The sequence below is a fragment of the Penicillium nucicola genome (genome assembly GCF_028828085.1).
Source record: "Penicillium nucicola strain IBT 29836 chromosome Unknown utg000006l, whole genome shotgun sequence".
NCBI lineage: Eukaryota > Fungi > Ascomycota > Eurotiomycetes > Eurotiales > Aspergillaceae > Penicillium > Penicillium nucicola.
Genome location: NW_026643130.1, coordinates 2,564,145 through 2,583,338, shown reverse-complemented (window position 1 = coordinate 2,583,338; position 19,194 = coordinate 2,564,145). Strand labels below are relative to the sequence as shown.

The 19,194-nt window shown below is 50.1% G+C and overlaps 5 protein-coding genes across 5 annotated transcripts; 3 read left to right on the top strand and 2 right to left on the bottom strand.

Annotated features, from left to right (window-relative positions):
* Positions 1-87: 87 nt before the first annotated feature.
* On the top strand, positions 88-5,428 carry N7511_006993 (DNA topoisomerase 2; the record flags this gene model as incomplete). Its single annotated transcript, XM_057129370.1, is given in 5 exon segments — positions 88-165; positions 225-551; positions 617-1,078; positions 1,089-3,698; positions 3,710-5,428. The coding sequence occupies 5 exon segments, from the start codon at positions 88-90 to the stop codon at positions 5,426-5,428; spliced, it is 5,196 nt and encodes a 1,731-aa protein (XP_056983926.1).
* A 564-nt stretch (positions 5,429-5,992) lies between these two features.
* N7511_006992 (uncharacterized protein) lies at positions 5,993-7,747 on the bottom strand (the record flags this gene model as incomplete). The annotated part of the gene is made up of 4 exons (XM_057129369.1): positions 5,993-7,068; positions 7,149-7,223; positions 7,278-7,397; positions 7,453-7,747. The coding sequence occupies 4 exons, from the start codon at positions 7,745-7,747 to the stop codon at positions 5,993-5,995; spliced, it is 1,566 nt and encodes a 521-aa protein (XP_056983925.1).
* Positions 7,748-10,961: 3,214 nt separating this feature from the next.
* On the bottom strand, positions 10,962-12,452 carry N7511_006991 (uncharacterized protein; the record flags this gene model as incomplete). Its single annotated transcript, XM_057129368.1, has 7 exons — positions 10,962-11,477; positions 11,536-11,732; positions 11,790-11,907; positions 11,964-11,995; positions 12,048-12,164; positions 12,241-12,264; positions 12,335-12,452. The coding sequence occupies 7 exons, from the start codon at positions 12,450-12,452 to the stop codon at positions 10,962-10,964; spliced, it is 1,122 nt and encodes a 373-aa protein (XP_056983924.1).
* A 1,109-nt stretch (positions 12,453-13,561) lies between these two features.
* On the top strand, positions 13,562-17,530 carry N7511_006990 (uncharacterized protein; the record flags this gene model as incomplete). The annotated part of the gene is made up of 4 exons (XM_057129367.1): positions 13,562-13,740; positions 13,792-16,543; positions 16,592-16,906; positions 16,964-17,530. The coding sequence occupies 4 exons, from the start codon at positions 13,562-13,564 to the stop codon at positions 17,528-17,530; spliced, it is 3,813 nt and encodes a 1,270-aa protein (XP_056983923.1).
* Positions 17,531-18,636: 1,106 nt separating this feature from the next.
* N7511_006989 (uncharacterized protein) lies at positions 18,637-19,060 on the top strand (the record flags this gene model as incomplete). Its single annotated transcript, XM_057129366.1, has 3 exons — positions 18,637-18,680; positions 18,745-18,861; positions 18,928-19,060. The coding sequence occupies 3 exons, from the start codon at positions 18,637-18,639 to the stop codon at positions 19,058-19,060; spliced, it is 294 nt and encodes a 97-aa protein (XP_056983922.1).
* Positions 19,061-19,194: the final 134 nt, after the last annotated feature.

Below are 19,194 nucleotides of genomic sequence, written 5' to 3'. Positions count from 1 at the left end.
TTGTCGCTCATCTGAACCAATTCCAAGCCTCAAACAGACACGTCCTATTTCCCACTAATCTTGCAACGGCTTGACAATCTTCCCATCATGGATGATTCTCTGATGGAAGACTCGGTCTTTGAGGACGAGGGAGGTAGCTCTGACTTCGTCCCTGAGCCTGTGTCGGTAAGAATCCCTATTGTGACATGTATCAGGCGCCGTCTATCTGACACCACACGTCTCAGAAACCTAAAGCGAAAGCCGCCCCTAAGAAAGCAGCTGTCGCTAAGCCCGCCGCCAAAAAAACAACCCAAACCACACTGAAAGCTAAACCAGCTGCCAAAACTGCCGCTCCTAAGAAGAAGGCCAAGGCCGACAGCGAGGACGAGATGTCCGACGCTCAAATGTCCGATGCCGATTCTCTGCTCATGGACACTCCCCCCAAGGCTAAGAAAGCAGCCGCTCCCAAGCGAGCTGGCTCGAAGCCACTAGTTGACGTCGAAAATGAGTCTCACGGGGGAGACGCTCCCAGCGACAGCAAGAACGGCGATGCATCAGAGAAGTACCAGAAGGTAAACTGCGCTCCCGTTATATGAACATTGTCGAGTCCAAATACTAATGCCAACTATCTTTACAGCTTACCCAACTCGAACATATCATCAAGCGTCCCGATACATACATTGGTTCTACCGAACGCACCACCCAGCAAATGTGGGTTTACAATTCTGTAACTGAGGTTATGGAAAACCGTGAAGTCTCATTCGTCCCTGGTCTGTACAAGATCTTCGACGAAATTGTTGTCAACGCTGCCGATAATAAGCACAATGACTCAAATATGAGCGAAATGCGGATTACCATTGATCGCGAAGCTGGTGAGATCAGTGTGTGGAACAACGGACGTGGTATTCCCATCGAGATTCACTCCAAAGAGAAGATCTACGTGCCTGAGCTCATTTTCGGCCACCTTCTCACATCATCCAACTACGACGATAGTCAGCAGAAGGTGACTGGTGGTCGTAATGGTTTTGGTGCCAAGCTTTGTAATGTCTTCTCTACCGAGTTCTCACTTGAGACCCAAGACTCGCGCCAAAAAAGAGAAGTACAAGCAGACATGGACCCAAAACATGACAAAAATGGGCAAGGCAAAGATCACCGACGCGAAAGGTGACGACTACACTAAGGTCACTTTCAAGCCCGATTTTGCGAAATTCGGCATGGAAGGTATTGACGATGACTTTGAAGCTCTTGTTAAGCGTCGAGTTTACGATTTGGCGGGTACTGCCAACGTAGCTGTGAAATTGAACGGCGCACGCATCCCCATTCGCAACTTCCGCAAGTACATGGAAATGTACACTAAAGCCATCCGCAAGGAGCGTGGCGACGAGGGTGCTGCCGCGAAGGATGAGATCATTACTTGCAACCCTGACCCTCGCTGGGAAATTGGTTTTGCTGTATCAGATGGTTCATTCCAGCAGGTTTCTTTTGTCAACTCCATTGCGACAACATCTGGTGGAACCCACGTCAACTACATCGCAGATCAGATCTGTAATCGCCTGGCTGATCAAGTGAAGAAGCGAAACAAGACAGGCGCCACACTCAAGTCAGCGCAAATTCGGAACCATATCTTCATCTTCGTGAAAGCTCTCATTGTCAACCCGGCCTTCAATTCGCAGACAAAGGAACAATTGACCACCAAGACAAGTCAGTTCGGGAGCAAGTGTATTCTTGAGGAAGACTTCTACAAGAAGGTTCTCAAGACTGAGGTGATGTCGAATATCCTACACTTTGCAGAGCAAAAGGCCGATCAGATTTTGAAGAAGGGTGACACCGGTCGTCGCTCGCGTATGAACAATCCTAAGCTGGTTGATGCCAATAAAGCCGGTACCAGGGAAGGCCACCACTGCACGCTGATTCTTACCGAGGGTGAATCCGCCAAGGGTTTGGCTATGGCAGGAAGAGCAGTCGTTGGTCCTGACTTGTTCGGTGTTTTCCCCCTGCGCGGAAAGTTGCTCAATGTCCGCGATGCTTCTTTCGACCAGATTTCGAAGAATGCTGAGATTCAAAATATCAAGAATTTCATTGGTCTACAACACAAGAAGGAGTATACTGAAACCAAGGGTCTGCGATACGGTCATCTTATGATCATGACTGATCAGGATCACGACGGAAGTCACATCAAGGGCTTGCTCATCAACTTCCTTCAGGCGCAGTTCCCGAGCTTGTTGAAGATTCCCGAATTTCTCATTGAGTTCATTACCCCAATTATCAAGGTTTGGAAGGGTGACCCGAAGAACCCTACCAAGATGAAGTCATTCTTCACCATGCCTGAATACGAAGAATGGCACCAACTTCATAAACACGAACGTGGATGGGACCACAAGTATTACAAGGGTCTGGGAACCAGTACCACAGAGGATGCTCAGGTCTACTTCCGTGATCTCGACCGCCATCTCAAGGAGTTCCACACCATGCAAGATGACGAGCCCGGGCTTATTGAGCTAGCTTTCTCCAAGAAGAAGGCAGATGAGCGCAAAGAGTGGCTTCGTCAATACAAGCCTGGCACATACTTGGATCACTCGCTGTCGAAGATTACATACACCGACTTCATTAACAAGGAGCTGATTCTATTCAGTATGGCAGACAACATGCGTTCCATTCCTTCTGTTGTTGATGGTTTGAAGCCCGGTCAGCGCAAGGTGCTGTACACCTGTTTCCGCCGTAATCTGAAGAAAGATATGAAGGTCGTGGAATTGGCAGGTCACGTCTCTGGAATGACAGCCTACCACCACGGTGATGTGTCACTCCAGCAGACCATTGTTGGCCTTGCTCAGACATTTGTCGGCTCCAACAACGTCAATTGCCTGGAGCCAAGTGGAAACTTCGGTAGTCGACTTCAGGGTGGTGGCGATTGTGCTAGTGCTCGTTACATCTACACTCGCTTGTCGCCGTTCGCGCGGAAAATCTTCCATACCGCGGATGAGCCCTTGTTGGTGTACGGCGAGGACGACGGCAAGAAAATTGAGCCGGAAGTCTTCATGCCTGTGGTCCCGCTCATTTTGATCAACGGTGCCGATGGTATTGGTACTGGATGGAGTTCGACTATCCCTAACTACAACCCTGAAGATGTTGTCAGCAACTTGAAGCGCCTCATGAATGGCGAGACTCCCGAGCCCATGCAGCCGTGGTTCCGTGGCTTCACCGGTGAGGTTGTCGCGCTGGGTGGTGATCGCTACAAGTTTAGTGGTATCATCAGAGAATCTGGAGACAAGGAGGTAGAGATCACCGAACTGCCTATTCGTACCTGGACTCAGGATTTCAAGGACAAGCTTGAGGATATTATCAAAGCCGAGAAGGTGCCATCATTCATCAAGGATTACAAGGACTACAATACACACACCAAGGTTCACTTTGTGATCCAGCTTGATGAGAAGCACATGAAGGTTGCCCTTTCCGAAGGATTGGAGGAAAAGTTCAAGTTGACCAAGTCGATTGCCACTACCAACCTTGTCGCCTTTGATCCTGAGGGTCGTATCACCAAATACGCCTCTGTCGATGACATTCTCAAGGAGTTCTTCCATGTCCGTCTTAAGTACTACGAGAAGCGCAAGCAACACCAGCTTGATGACCTCCAGAAAGAGCTGGAGAAACTCAGCAATCAAGCTCGCTTCGTTCAGGAGATCATTGATGGCAAATTGATCATTTCTAAGAAAAAGAAGCCCGTTCTTATCAGCGAGCTAAAGAGAAGGGCTTCAAGCCAATCGCTAAGGTGGCTGAAGCAGCTAAGGCGGGAGAAGATGAGCCTGTAGTTGAAGGAGATGAGGACGAATCGGATGAAGCCGAAGTCCAAGTGCTCTCCAACTCGTTCGACTATCTTTTAGGCATGCCCATGTGGTCTTTGACCCAGGAGCGCGTGGAGAAACTTCGCCGCCAAATTGGTGATAGGGAAACTGAGGTCGATGCTCTCATCAAGTTGTCCAAGGAGGACATCTGGAGACATGATCTAGATGAATTTATCAACGAGTGGCGCTTCCAGCTCGAGGATGAGGAGCGCCGTTCGCGCAAGCTGGCCAGCCTGGGTCGTCGTGGTTCGACCAAGCTGGCCACTGGAGGTGGCCGTGCTGCCACTGCCCGCAAGCGTAAGGCTGCCAATGGCGATGATCCCGACGATGAAGACTTCGGGGCCCCTAAGACAAAGAAGGCTGCAGCAGCTAAGAAAAAGGAACCACAAGTCAATAGCTTGATGAATTTCCTCAACAAATCCTCGGCCAAGCCAAGCGCATCGCCTGGAGCTGGTTCAGATGATGATTTCGATATGGACCAGGAGATTCTCCCCAAGAAGAGTCGTGCCGCTTCAAAGTCTAAGTCTCAACTTAAAGAAGAGGATGACTTCGTTGGTATCGACGATATCCCTCAACTTTCGAGAGCTTCGACTCAGCCAGCTGATGACTCAATGGACATTGACGACGCTGACCCTCCGAAGCCCAAACCAGCAGCTAAATCAACGACAAAGCCAGCAGCTAAGCCAGCAGCTAAGCCAGCAGCTAAGCCAGCGGCCAAACGAGGACCTAAGCCGAAGCTCAAGATTGATGAGGACTCCGATGACGATTTCTTGGAAATTGCCAAGAGTGAGGCAAGCAAGCCCTCTGCGCGTGTTCGCCAACCTGTGAAGTACTCGGCTCCCAGTGATTCTGACAGTGATAATGGCGATGATCTTCTCGGCGACGTCAGCCTAATGGTGAAGGGCATCGGTGCTGACTCTGGTGCGGATTCTCGTCAGCTCTTCTCTGAGCGGCCCCGTTCCGAGAGCAGTGCCAGTCAGAAAACTGCTGCCGCCAGGGCCTCCAAGGCCAATGATGAATTTGATCCAGATGAGACCGACTACAGCAAGCTTATTCCTCAGAACTCCCCCAGACGTTCTATCCAGGTCAAGCCCAAGGACGTCAAGGTCGATAGCATCGATGATGAGGAGGATGAGGATGAGGACGAGGAGCCGGTCAAGCCTACTGCCAAGGGCAAGGCCGCTCCTAAAGCCAAGGCTGCTCCAAAGGCAGCGGCTGCCGCAGCTGCGCCCAAGGCTCGTGGTCGCCCCAAGAAAGATGCAGCTGCAGCCCCTAAGCCAGCCCCCAAGGCTGCTCCTAAAGCTTCCGCTTTGTCGCCGGCAGCCAAGGCCTATGCTTCGAAGCAAGCCAAGTCGAAGAAGCCTGTAGATGACTATTCCGAGGATGACATCGATGCGATGGCGAACGATATCTTAGACTCTCCAGCCGGAAAGGCCAATGTCAATATGTCAGATGATGACGACGAACCCGTTCCGACTTCCCGACGCGGTGCGGCTGCTAGACCAGCTCGCCGTGCCACTGCCACTCAGAAGAAGAGCTACGTTATCGACGATGACAGCGAGGAGGAAGCATCAGCCGATGACTTTGAGGAGGAAGATGAGAGCGATTGAGTTGACTGAGCAAGCAGCCGCAAATACACATGTTGGGGCCTTTTATTTCTTTCCTTGCCTGAGCTCTCCATTACGCTGCGCTTTTTTCCCTTCGCTTTTCTGTTTTATTTACACTGTTAGTTTTCGTTGATATTATATGGAGAGCCAGCTAGCATATCAGAAGTGAACATGATTTAATTCTTATGTCCTGTGAATTTGTAGATAAACCGCCAACAAGATAATTGCTCACTTCGGGCAAGGAATTGTTTACTTTGGAGGTTATGAAATGAGAACAATTTCGATTGATATCCACCCTAACGCCATCCAGTCTACTCATATCAGTCATGATTCAAAGGAATAGCTCAGTTTCAAACAACATACTGCTGCAAAAATCCAAGCAAAGAAAACCACCTCCGCCAAAGTTTTTCGACATTGATTCACACATCTGGAAAGAATCGATATCCGACTCAACCACACACATTTTCGACAACCAACAAGACATCCATAAAATACATCGAAATCATCCGCATACAGGAATCTCCAGCTCCAATCCTTCTACGCAAGAGGCCCAGGCCATAGGCCGAATCAATAAGAGGCGCGACGTCGCTTACGGTCGTTATTGCCCCCATTCCGAGGAAGAAGGCTAGAAAACGAGTCAACATCCTCCATCTCAGTATCAAGCTCGCTAGCCTCTAACTCAGTCTTATGAAGATGGAGCAAAGCTTCGGCAGCCTTGACCTCATGAGCGAAGTGAGGCGAAGAGCGAGGACGGAGAGCTCGAGACTTAGGGCCCGGGTTCTTCTTTAACTTTGAAGAGCGAGACCCAGTCTTCGGATTCAGGAATGCACTGCCACCTTCTTTCTTGACGACTGGAGCACAGTAGTCCTCATCGTCCGCATCATCCTCGACCCACTCCTCCTCTGAGTCGGTGAGATCATCAGAGTCACTCGGTCTGGTGTCCATGTCGGAAGGCATACCACTGATTTCATCAGGCTTTTCGATGTCCATCATTCCGTCTATCGAGGGACAGTTTGGTGTTGAATACAGGTTTGATGATCCATCACTGTCCGTATCACTATCCTCACTAACCCCCTCAGCGACATGGTCCTGGCGTATCGCCTTAGCGAATGCGCCAATGATTCTATCAGGCTGTAAGTTGGAATCAGCATGGGAGCGAGGAGGATTGATAGGTGTGAAGCTGGACAAAGAAGAAGTGCTCTTCGGTGAGGTGCAGTATGCTTCGACAGAAGAGCCCCTCGCACTGCTGACACTAGCAACACTGTCCGCATAACAATGACGGGGGATCTTAGGCAATGGGAGTCGTAGGCTAATACTCTCATCCCCGTCTGACTCGAAATCTTTGGCCAATCTCTCCGGGCCATGCAGGAGGTGATGTGTCATGGAAGGAAGATGTCGGTTTGGGGGCGAAAGCGGGTGAACGACGGTTTTGAGTGTTTCCAGAGAGCGATAGTACATTGCGGTCTCTGTGGCGCGTCGAATGACCTCTGTTGGGAGTATCATACGACCAAAGTTCTTTCGGTCGTTGGGGGAGATGCACAGGGCTGGGAAGTCGTTGCCGAATAGCGGAGTTAGGGCATAACGGATCTTCCAACAAAAGGTTGTTGCTAGGGCTTTGGCGGCATCAAATGGCATCCAGTAGCCTAGATACGGAGGGAACTGCGTTAGTTTCATCTTCTAGTCGGATTTATCGAGTGAAAAGTGTGCGAGTTATAGATCGTACCTTGAGCAGAGAGCGCGCCGCCGGTGATGCTGTGGCAGATCTCGCGGAGACCTGGATTGACATTCAACATCTTGGCTGGTGTAGTCTATGGCAATTAGGTCCCGAGCTATTCATTGTGCGAGAGTAGACTTGCCTTGGAGTAGCCATTGCATTTAAAGAAATGCGTGATCCGGACAATGCCAATGTTATAGTCCCACATCACAGCCCACTCTTTCTCTTCGTCGGGCAGTTTGAATGTGTATTGAAAGACTAGATATGTAAGCCTTAGAAGACAGCAAGTATTGGTAAATGGAAAGATATATACCATGAAAGCTATCACGGCCAGTCTTCTCTTGAAAGGTCTTCTTGTCACTGGCATATGGAATATGACGAGGGAACTTGGCAATGGACCCTATGGGCTTCATCATAAGCTCTTGATGAAGGCTCTTCAGCTTTTCATCCCGATCCTCATGGGGAGGATAGCGACACTCGCCCTGGATCTTACCAGGGCGAAAGACCGGGGCGTCTTTGGCCATCCTCGGCCGCTTCGGTGAGGAAGAGACACGGTGAGACCCCTCAGGCTCGATCTCGTGGTTCAACAGGGAATTGATGGGAATCATGAATGAAGGAATCAAGGGCTACAATGTGAAAAGCAAGCCAGAAGAAGAGAAGTGGTCGGGGGGAGAAAGCAGAAGTAGGGGCAGCGCAATCAAATTAAGTCTTCAGGAACAACGGTCGTTTTCTAGAAGACTCAAAGAGTCAAACTTGAACAGAAAAACAAAGCAACGCAAGACAATCCCTCACCTTTGTTCGAAGGTTTGTTCCGCAGTGCTTGTGTGAGTACAGGTGTTTGCTGCTTTGGGCATATATACGGCTCGAGGAAAGGGACAGCGGTGAATATCAGAGAACTCGGGAGATTGTCTGGCTCTCCTGCAAGTGGCTTCATTGGTACTTTTCCCTCATTGGCTTGGAGTTGGTCGAACTCACAGGCTGTTTGTCTCTGGTTGGAGCAATGGGAGGCATCCCAATGATCTTCCACTTTGGACTGACCGCAATGCAGTGTGCCTCGTGTCATTCCCATCGATACCGCTGGTAGAGCCGGTGTTTATTTGAGACCTGTGTTTCTCAACTCTCGAGGCACTGTCTGTTTCACTTGCTGCGACTATCCAAGCACCAAAATCAAAGAATGATGGCAGTAAGCTGTTTCAGGGACCATTGGCACCATGTGGATTCCCTGGATTCTCTTTGGAAAGAAAGATGCATTCAGTGTATACAAACGGCGCATTACGGCAGTCTGCACAAAAGCTACACATGAGGTGTTTCATTGATCTTGTCTGGTGGCTCTAAGATTCCAGGGTGTAGAGCTCAACCGTCGTACTATTTTGTCCCCACAGACAAGAGGATGAAAATCATATCGAAACATCCATTTTAGATCGAACTTGGCATCAGAAATACCGGAGCAAGGGTGCTGCAGCAACCGGAGGATTAGGATGCCTGATCAATGGCTCAATAGTCCAATAGGAACAACAACTGAACTACATACCCCATGGCTCAACGGGATCAAAGAGGTCTGAGACCACACGGCCAGCTGCAGGGAAACCTACTCCTTGTATGACGGCAACTCGCTTTGCCTGTTAGCGAGTCCTTCGCCGGGAAATGCCTCTGAGGAATGCTGTGTTGCAGAGATAAACTTCTGACCGGATCAAAGATACAGAGAAAGGGAGCAGAGGCTTATACAGTAGGGTGTACCCCACGGTTCTATCCCCAAAAGCCGGCTTCCTAAAGTAGAACAGGCTATGTAGCTTTCTGCACAGAAGTCTAGGTTGCAGATACTGTAGTTTCCAGACTTGCTGTCAAACCATGATCTATATCTCAGAAGTTAACAGGGATAGATTTCTTGAGAACGCTCTATCGTTGATTCCGGATTGTATTCAGTGATGATGATTGAACCATTCCACCGCTACAACCAGTCTAGTACGTTTGTCAAAGACATAAGACCCTGGCGATATAGGACTCAAAGAACTTTCTGTGCATGCTTCTCTGCAGAAGTCCGACACGTTAGTGGCGGTTAGAGCCCACTTTTTGTCTCTGTCTTTGCTATTCTATCATTCATCGTCGCTTTATATGATAGGGCCATACTGACTTCGTCTCCAGTCTGTTTCACAGCCCCTTATTGTATCCACTTCCCCCATGCAATCTGCAGTAGACATCTACCAGGTACAAGGACTACCTCCGCCAATCGGTCCCGGGCTGAAGCAGATGCAGAGCACGACAGGATAACGGTGCATGTAGTGTCCGACAGGGCGCTATGCAATTTCGGCAGAGTTTGGAAAGCTCGAGGGCTAGAGCTTCAATCAGATGCCAGCCCAACCGGGCTAGTTTTCGTGAATATGGCTCCATCCCATCAAAGTCGGTCTGCAATGCTTCCCAACCGACAAGACTGAGAATTCAGAGAGGGGGCCGGGTTTCCAATGTCTTAGACACTCCGATGCTGTTCTATTGGGTTCCAAAGAGCGGTAAACCTGGACATGCGTGTCCTTCGTCTGCGCCGCGACTCAGATCCCGGGCTTCTGGAAAATGGGCGAGAAGCCATGTCTCAATTGGGATGCTGCTGTTGGGCGTTTAGGCCTTTTCAATGGAGTTTCCTCTTCATCTCGTCATTAAATCATCTTGTGGCGATGTCTCTTTCAGTCTGTCCCAAGCTTCCGCTTCCACATTTCTATCCAAGGATGGGAAAGTACCTCTTTAACTTGATGGTTCACTGTCTGCATCTCGTGATAAAAGGCACAGAAAAGGCTGAAGAACGGCATGTTTTCGAGTAGCATACCAGGATGAAGGCTCCATGCGCGATATTGAAGCGATGCTTTGACGGAGGAATTCAACATCATCACAAGGGGATTCCATCCTCAACCCGCCAGAGTCATACTACAATCTAGTGTTGACATATACCATCCCTTCAGGGAAACTCACAAGCCAACTGCAGATATCAGGCAACGCTCGGGACATGTACCAGACTTCGAATCCGGGGAAGCTGGGGGTGGCAGAAAGGGGGACACAGTTCCGAGCACGACTAAACAGGGCAAGTCTTCGAGGTTGTGAGGGGAGGTACAATGGCGAGAAAGCAGAACGGTCACAGGCCGGCCCAAATCGCGATACGGCGAATAAGAAGCCAAGCGAGTGGACCGAGATGAAACTCAACGGCTGCCTCGCTCTCAATACTGTTGAACCGCTTGAGATGTGAACGAATGCCCAAGTGGGCTGGGGTTGAGGGCCTCGACGTCTCCGTTTTCTTCCGACAGAGACTTCGATCTCGAAATCATACTCAAATATCACTAGGTAGCCAGCGAGGCCCCTGCGCGAGGCTCAAGGACCGGTACACAGCAGGGTCATATTGGTCGGGTCTATAGGCGTAGAAGTCTTGAGTTTATGTGGATGTAATTTCATTAGAAACAATATGAACCCGAGAAACAACATGGACAAAGGGTTTCAGAAGGAGAATAGACAGATAAAAATGCGTTGGAAGAAGGGGGAAGAAAACAGAAGGAAAAAGAGGGAATAACAAGAGATATGAAAAGTTCATCACTCAAGAATCCTGCATAATTTTTAGTTCGTCGACACGAGGATGTGGCATTCGAAGCTTAGCATGTATTCCACGTATTCGAACAAAGAGATGAAACTCGGAACACAATCCAGTGTGTCATTCGGCATATCCAATTAGACCAGTGACGGCATAAAAATATCCATACGCCTAGTAGTGATTCACTGTCGCTGGTCTAGCAGCCTGGCTGGCATGCGTGGTCACAAAGACGACCTGTCATGACAAAAAAAGCCATTTTAAACAGCCAGAAGGGGCTCACGATCAGTTTGCTCGACAGCCGGCTCTGTGGGCTCGACGGACTCGACGGACTCGACGGGCTCGACAACCTGGGCCACAGGTGCGATCTTGGGGGCGTCAGGGAAGTCCTCCTGCTTGAGCAGAGGCTCAGCGGCCGGGGCAATGACGGATTCGGGAATGGGCTCCTCGGCCTTAATAGGGATAGGAGCCTTGGCCATCTCGGGGGATGTGGAGCGGCGGGAGCCAATGTACTCCTGGGCCTTGGAGCTGTACTCACCAACGTACTGCTTCATCAATCCGGTGGCGTGAGAAGTACGCTCGCCAGCCAAATCCTTCAGTTGATTGGTCTGGGAGTTGATGATCTCCTGGAGGTTGCTAATCTGCTCATCGATAATCTCGCGGTTGCTGATGTAGATGAGAGGAGCGAAGTAAGTGGTGGTGACGGCAATCACAGCAAGACCCCAGAGGGGAACGAAGCGGATCAGCCAGTAACCGGCGAAAGCGGCAGTGAAAGCCTATAACCATCAGTTTCCAATTTCAAGTCATACCAAGTACTGGTGGTCTCCAACATACCGCGACGGTGTGAAGGACATTCTCAGCGAACAAAATGCGCTGGAATTCAATCAGGAAGAAGTCCACAAGCTGCTCCAAATCTTCAAGCACAGCCTCCACGGTTTCTTTCGGGATGGTGTAGTAACGGCGAGGGCGGAATCCACTGGCGATACCCTTTTTGAGGATGACTTGGCCAGCAATCTCAACAGTGGCAGTCACTATACATCATTGTCAACGGATCATTCCGCGTATTTCGGGACACGCGACCAACTCACATCCAAGCGACATGTACAGAATCTTGAAGGCCCAGCGGAGGAGAGGAAGATAACGGGCGGCAAAGATAAATCCGATCACGCTGGCAAAGGAAACGGCGGTCGCACGAGGTTGTTCCCACTGTATGATCGGGTCGGTTAGAAGGGTATCCCGGGAAAAAAGCTCTCGCGACTCACGCTCAAAAGGCTGTACAGCAGGGAGTGGTAGTCTGAGGCAACATTAGCGTCGGCCTTCCCAATAGAAGTGGTCTCATGACATACGGGTCAACGGTTGACCATCCGCGGTGGTGGTGGAAGGGGTCACCCGCGAGTTTTTCAGATCGCGTAGCTCGCTGCCGGTACGGGATGCCTCGGACTTAATGCCATCAACAACAGGTCCTATGGAAGAAGCGGTTAGATGACTTCATTGTGGTAATCATCCCATCCTCCCCACAATCCCGGTGTCGCAATTTACCCTTGGTCACCACATCACCGATATCTGAACCGCGAGGTCAAGATCAGTCTGCGCCACAGCACCGAGGGGTATAGGAAAGAAAGGAGCGCAATACTGCAGGTTTCATTAGCATGTGTGGGATTGAGGTCCGCGGGTGATTTCGCATCCGGCGGCTTCCAGGGTTTGCGTACCTTACTGCCCGTGTTGGGATAGTTCACATCACCAGAAGCCATGACGAATAAGAGAAATGCAAATGGTTTCAAGAGATTTGTGACGTGAATGTAAAGGACTGAAGCAGTTGTGAAGAAAAGGGGGGGGGAAGAGATAAGAGACTTGTTTTGATGCTGTCATGTGCGTTGCCAAGGCCGAGAGAAGGGCCAGAGCTATGATGTCGACGAACCTGTTCTTCGGCTTTTTCTTCCACACGAGCTAGTTCAGGGCTTTTTGACAACCTCAAAATAGATCGAACAAACATATATGCCTTTGTGAAATGATTGTTCCATATTTCTTCTAGACCTAGGTGTTATAGGATGCCGAAAGGACCTTGGAACCTGAACTATAGACTAATAACTGGTCGACCACAGCTAATATCTACACATCGCGTGCGAGGGCCATAGGGCTCAAGACATATGCTCAAGCGATACACATTTCAGATCAAGTGCAAAAAAATATCCGAGCTTCGAGAAAGGCCGGGAGGTCTAAATATCGTTCTCTTGCTCCACTGCTTAACATAACTTCGAAGCTGTTTGGTGGCTCAAAGTTGGAATGTCTATAGACGGGTCTGGTTCGTCTACGACCGTTTGGACTTGGTTTACAATCCAACATAAACAGTCTGGATGATCTCTTTGATCTTGTGGGAACGAGAACAGGCTCCAGCCAACCCTTTCCAAGGACGAAATCTTCATCTATGACGGTCACGAGGGGAGCTTGACATGGTTCGGTTGCTTCCAATGAGAAGCCTGACACGGATAACAGCTGCTGGACGCCCAATGTTAGGTGCAGACTCGAGATATTTATCATAGCCTCAGTCATAGATGACCATTGAATGTCTGTTAACGCTTTATCCACAGCAAACAAGTCAAGGGGAAGAAATCGAAGTATGAGAATCGACAGTTGGTGCCTGGGTGCCTGGGTGATTCGCTTATGTGATCCACGCCTTGCCTGTTTGGGGTGTATGTTTTGATCAAGACCTCATCTCCATTCCGACACGGCGCGACCCACAACCCACCCCCATTCTCGATGATAGTGCGCTCACCACTCCCCTGCAGCGTGCGACACCCTTGAAACTCAACACCTTACTTTTCTACCCCGACAAACAGCAGTACGGCAGGTTATTTGCATCATGGCCGCGGCAGGCGCGAGGGCGCAAAAGCCCGTGGGTTCAGCACCATGGATCGCCGCAGAGAAGGAAAACATGGCCGAACTCGTCGAACAAGAGTTGGAAGAGGTCGAATATCCAGTCCGACATGAACTGGATTGGCTCAATGAACATATGACCGAAATCTTCTCCAAGGGCCAAGCGTGAGTCGTCGCGCACTGATTTGTGTCCACTGGGTGCTGATGAATGTCTAGAAACTTTGCGGATGTGTTCAAAACTCCGGGGAAAATGAGAGGCAAAACTCCTCGCACCGCGCGGAAACGCGCCCCAGAAGAGTCTCGGATGGTGAGTGCCACACCTGTGGGCTTGAATCCGGGTCGCCCTCTAACGCAGCCTTTACAGCCTTTGAGTGAGATATTTTCATCGGCCCAAAAACAACTAGAGAACCAAGCAAGCCCCAGTCCCTTCATACATCGCGTGGTATCCAAGCCCCCCGCGACCACATCGACAGTGCCCCGCACCAAGGACACAACAGAGCAAGCGTCGCAACCACAGTACCCTGATCTCAGCCAGAACCTCAACTCGTTCCCCAAATATAACACAGACTCTGGATACCATGGTTTGACAGATGATGACGACATGATATTGCCTGACGTGCAACCAGAATCACAAACCTCTACTCAGCCCTTGGAGACAGACGATCATATGAGCTCCGACACTCAGGAGGTTGATGTCTCACTTGGCCAGCAGCATACAGAAGACTCTTTCCATTCCGCGCAGGAGAATGTCCGCTCCCGAGCGCAGACCATCGAGCCCCCCAACGACCCAACCCCGACTCAAACGCGAACAACGCACCCTGTCGAACCAGGTCCGAAGGAATCCAGTCTGGAGATTCCATCGACGCCGACGCAGAAGAAGACATCACAGACCACAGCGAAGATTGCGGACAAGCAAAAGAGACCGTCTGAAGAGAAAGAAGCTGAATCGAAACAAGTCGATGAGCCAGTCACAAACCTGTCTCCTTCGCCGGAGAAGGCTCCAGTGGCCGAAACAACTCGATTCGAAGACTTCCAAATGGAAGAAGAAACAATTGAGGATACTACAAAGGAAGATACTATGCTTAATGGCCTTGATGATATTGGCTCTCCCTCGGATGGTTCTACTCCTGAAAGACCCCTAGTCCGAAAGAGTAGCTTGAGCTTTGCCTCACTCCCTGCGCGGGAGCCGCTCTCAAAGTCCTTGGGAGGTTCGCGTCTCTCACGAACAAGCCATGTGGACCCGGCAAAGATGAACAACGCCGGACGTCCCAGCTACTTTGGGCGACAGACTGGAGGTCATAGAATGACCCAGCCTGCTACGGAAAATAACGCCGATTCTGCAACATTGGATGTTGAGAGCGACAAACAATCGAGTGATGGTCCGGATCCTGAACAAGTTACCAGGATGCACAGCAAAAAGTCTACTCAGACTCTACACGAGAGGATCAGCATGCTAGGCAAACTACAGCCGGCTCGGCCACGAAAATCAATTTCATCTGCTCCTGTGGCAGCAACTGGGCAAGTGCCTTATCCCGAACTTCCAGCTTCCAAGCCTGAGGCAAAGCCAGAAACCTTGACTCAGAAGGCTGAGGCACCAGTTTCAGAGCCTCAGTCAAATGATGATGAATGGATCAAGCCATTGAGTTCTCCGCAACGCGTGGAGCTTACTAAGAGCAAGACCATGGACATCATGGAAAAGCTCTCCGACCTTGATAAAGATCGTACAGCGAACAAAAAGGAACAATCCACCACAGAGCCAGAAAGACCCAAATCATCTACCTCATTATTCTCATCTCCGCGGCCTTTTGGTCACCAACAAAGCGCTTCTCTGTCTCATGTTTCTGCTGATATGTCTACCACTCCGACCGGCTCTCCCAGGCGCTTTGATGGTCCAATTAGTGCCTCGAAACTGAGACTGCAGTCGATCATGAAATCTGCGAAAGGCCTGTTCTCGAGCACTGGAAACACACCCAGGCTGGAAAGCTCGTCTCCTGAGCAGCATCGTGTCAAGCGAGCCGCTGAAGCTGCAGATACTAGTGACCGAACTGCATCAAAACCAACCAAGACTGTCAGTCCTCCTCGACAAGAGGGTCGCCGAACACGAAGCTCTACCGAGAAAGAAGAGAAGCGCCGACAACATGAACGAGAGGAGCGAGAGGAACAGGAACGCGAGGAGCAAGATCGGGAAGAGCGAGAAGAACAACAACGGGAAGAGGCCCGCCTCGAGAAATCTCGGGAACAGGAAAGGTTAAGAGCCTTGCGACTCAAGGCGGCTCAGGATAAGTCCTCGATGGAGCCGGAAGAGAAGGTGGCACCAAAGGCCTCTCAGGTCCAGCGACAGCAATCTCGTGAGCCTGAATCATCTCAGGATACCAGCTCCAGATTCGGCATCCCTCAGCCCAAACAAAACGATCGACGTCCCCTCAAGCCGACTCGCGAAGCTGTTCAAAAGCCCAAACCGCCACAGCCGATGTCTATTCGGGTTGGCAGCACACTCTCCCGTCAAATTCCCATGGCATCTTCCAGTGTTCGGGAGTCTACAGTTTCGATGATTGCCCCTCCATCTGCCGCAAAACCAACTCTTAAGAAGAAGGGAAGCAACAACTCACTTCACACGGCTTCCTCTACGAGCAGCTTTAAGAGCACTGGTTCCAGTCAAACACAGGCTCAGCGTAAAGCTCAACTTGCTAGTGAGCGCAGAAAAGAGCAAGAGGACCGCCGAAAGGAGGAACAGCAACGCGAAATGGACCGCAAGCGAGCTCAGCAGCAACAGGAAGAGGCTCGCCGGCAGAATATGCGCAGCCGCGCTGAAAGTCGGGCTGAAAGCCGTGCTGAGACTGAAAGAGAGCGCCGGGAGCCCTCCGCCCAGGAGGATCCTGAAAAAGCAGCTCGTATGCAGGCCATTAGAAACCGACAAATGGAAAACGCTCGGAAGCACGAAAGGCATGGTAGCCAGCAGATGAAAGAGGTAAGCATACTTTGTAGGTTGTCTCTTCAGACCGCTAATCGTCTCCAGGCTCCGGCTCTTCAACATGAGAAGACATCGTCTCAACCCCCTCAGCGCAATGACCTCGGCGCTGCCCGGCCTCCTTCTCGTCTGGGGTCTATGCAACCATATAGCAGCCGCATCAACCCACCCGCACCTAATCCTGCCAAACCTCTGAAGAGAGGCATGGACGAGGAGGCCAATCACCGACCCGCAGTCTCCAAGCCTGCCAACGTGCATTCGACCGGCGATTCCAAGCGCAGAAAGACAGAGGATGAGCATAATCCAATTCAACCCGTGCGAGCTCCTATGCCGCCCCCCGTCCGTACCTCAAATATCAGAAAGGTTAGACCTTGGTTCCCATTTCTTTCGAGGCATGTCACTAACTCTTGCTTTTCAAAGCCCTCCATCTTTGGACATTCACAGTCATCTATGTCACACCAGTCCAATCCTTCCTTTAACAATGCTCAACCCCAACGACCTGCACACCCTATGGGCCTGGCCAAGTACACCAATGGGAAGATTCCATTTGCCGAGCCTAATCACGCACCGCCACCTGCTTCCAAGGCCGCGCCTGGATCTGCCCAGCGGGCCCCAGCCAAGCCGTCTCCCAAGTACCCCAGTGGTGAAAGCATCCACTTGCCAGAGATTGCCACCGATAGCGAAGACGAAGACGACTCTGATTCTGAGATGTTCCCCGTTCCCGATTGGGCCCAACCCAAACATCTAGAGGGGCTTCTTCGCCAGCAGGACGGCATGGAAGTTGACTCCATCTTTGGGCCGATTGCGCCATTCTCCATGGAGGATAACTTCAAGGGTGATAAGAAGATCAAGAAATACCGTGAGCGTACCAGCAGTGCAAACTGGTCCGGTCCCGACGGACTTACCCAAGAGGAGATCCGAAAGGATCTTGCTGAGCGACAGCGCTTACGACTCAATGGCGGCTGGCGATTCAACAGCAGCACCTAGTGTCTGGATTGGCAGATCAACGCTTTTTTTCCCTTCTTGCATTGTAGATTGGCCTGTAAGATTGAACAGTGGTGGCCTTTTTTGGTTTTGGTTTGACAGTGGACATGGCTATGTCGGGGTGTTTGGGGTATCTTATTATCTACTTGGCGTTACCTTGTATGCTGTACTTGGTACGTCTTTTACCATATGGTCTTAGGACACAGCTGCATACGGAGCATCCATCGGTGCATGGATTAATGAATTGTTATTTGATCTTTTCTATATTTGATGCACAGTAGAATTGTAGGCTGGTGGAGAGACAAGAAAAGATGAAAGGAGAAACTAGAGATAGACTAAATTAGGGCTAACTAATCACACACTTTGAGTTGTGTAGCCCTTCTGTGAAAGCCATTACATGAACTAGCATCATTGGTCTAGTGGTAGAATTCGTCGTTGCCATCGACGAGGCCCGTGTTCGATTCACGGATGATGCACATCTTTTTTTGCTTTTTGTTCTTTGCTTCCCTACCCCATATTTTTGGAGCTTCATTCAAGTCAGTCTAGTCTGTCCTTGATGTGTTCTTTTGCCTTTTTACTCAGACTGTCTTCAATCCTGTCGATGTAGTGGTGGTGGTCTTCCAATGTTCCGGTGGATATACACAGGCAGCCGAACTATATATGTTGCCGACAATCACCATGTTACAATAACAGACCTGGTGGAATCAAGACTACAGGCTTGCAAAATAATCCTACACTTAATAGTACGCAGAAAAATGGGTTATCCAGGTCTACTTGTGCTCACCTACCCTATACCTTCATGATCCATGTGAGCATAAAGAACCATCGCCTCCCAGTTCTTTCTGCCTTTTAAAACTTTTCCTACATGATAAATAGAAAGCCCAAATCTCTTTTTCATTCCTATCAGGCTCGTCTATTTCTCCACTAACTAACCATCTAGATCCCACCATTCCTACTAAAGCCAAGTTACCAGAATGCCCGTAAGTCAACTGCAAATCAGAATTCGAGACCAAGCTGAACTACACAGACTATTTTTGTATGTGACCCAGTCTGCGATATATCAAATCTCCCCCAGACTCACCGTCGAGAGTATCTAGTTGATCACAATCATGGCAGCAGAGCCCGAGCCAGCCCTTGGCTCAACCGGCAATACGTGAGTTCCTACACCAGATTACTATTAACAAGCCTAGTGAATATAATGACCAGCCATCAAATAGGAAAAGCATCTGTATCGAAGCTATAAAAGCAGCCCTAACGAACGCAGAAGAAGTCCTCATCGATGCGATGCATATTCCCGCCGCAGGCTGCTGGCCACCGCATTTCATATCAATACTGTACGTCATATAGAGCTACCCATTGTTCAAGAAGGTATCAAACAAGGCTGATTTGGACTATTATAGTGTGGTGACCACCGAGATCCCCGAAAATATCCTCCAACCTTGCCTGTGGGATGCTTGGGATGAGCTCCCGGGGATGCATCCTGATGTGCAGATTCCAGCGTATTCGGTCATTCGAGTCGACAGTTTGAATTAGCTGTTGTCTCAAAGATTCTCGCGAGGGAGGCTGAAATAGAGCTTGCGCAAGTAGCTAGCCTATTCTCACAAGGTCAACATGATCCCGACATAACATAGGTTCTCTATTGGATGAGTTGTCTATATTATAGGATT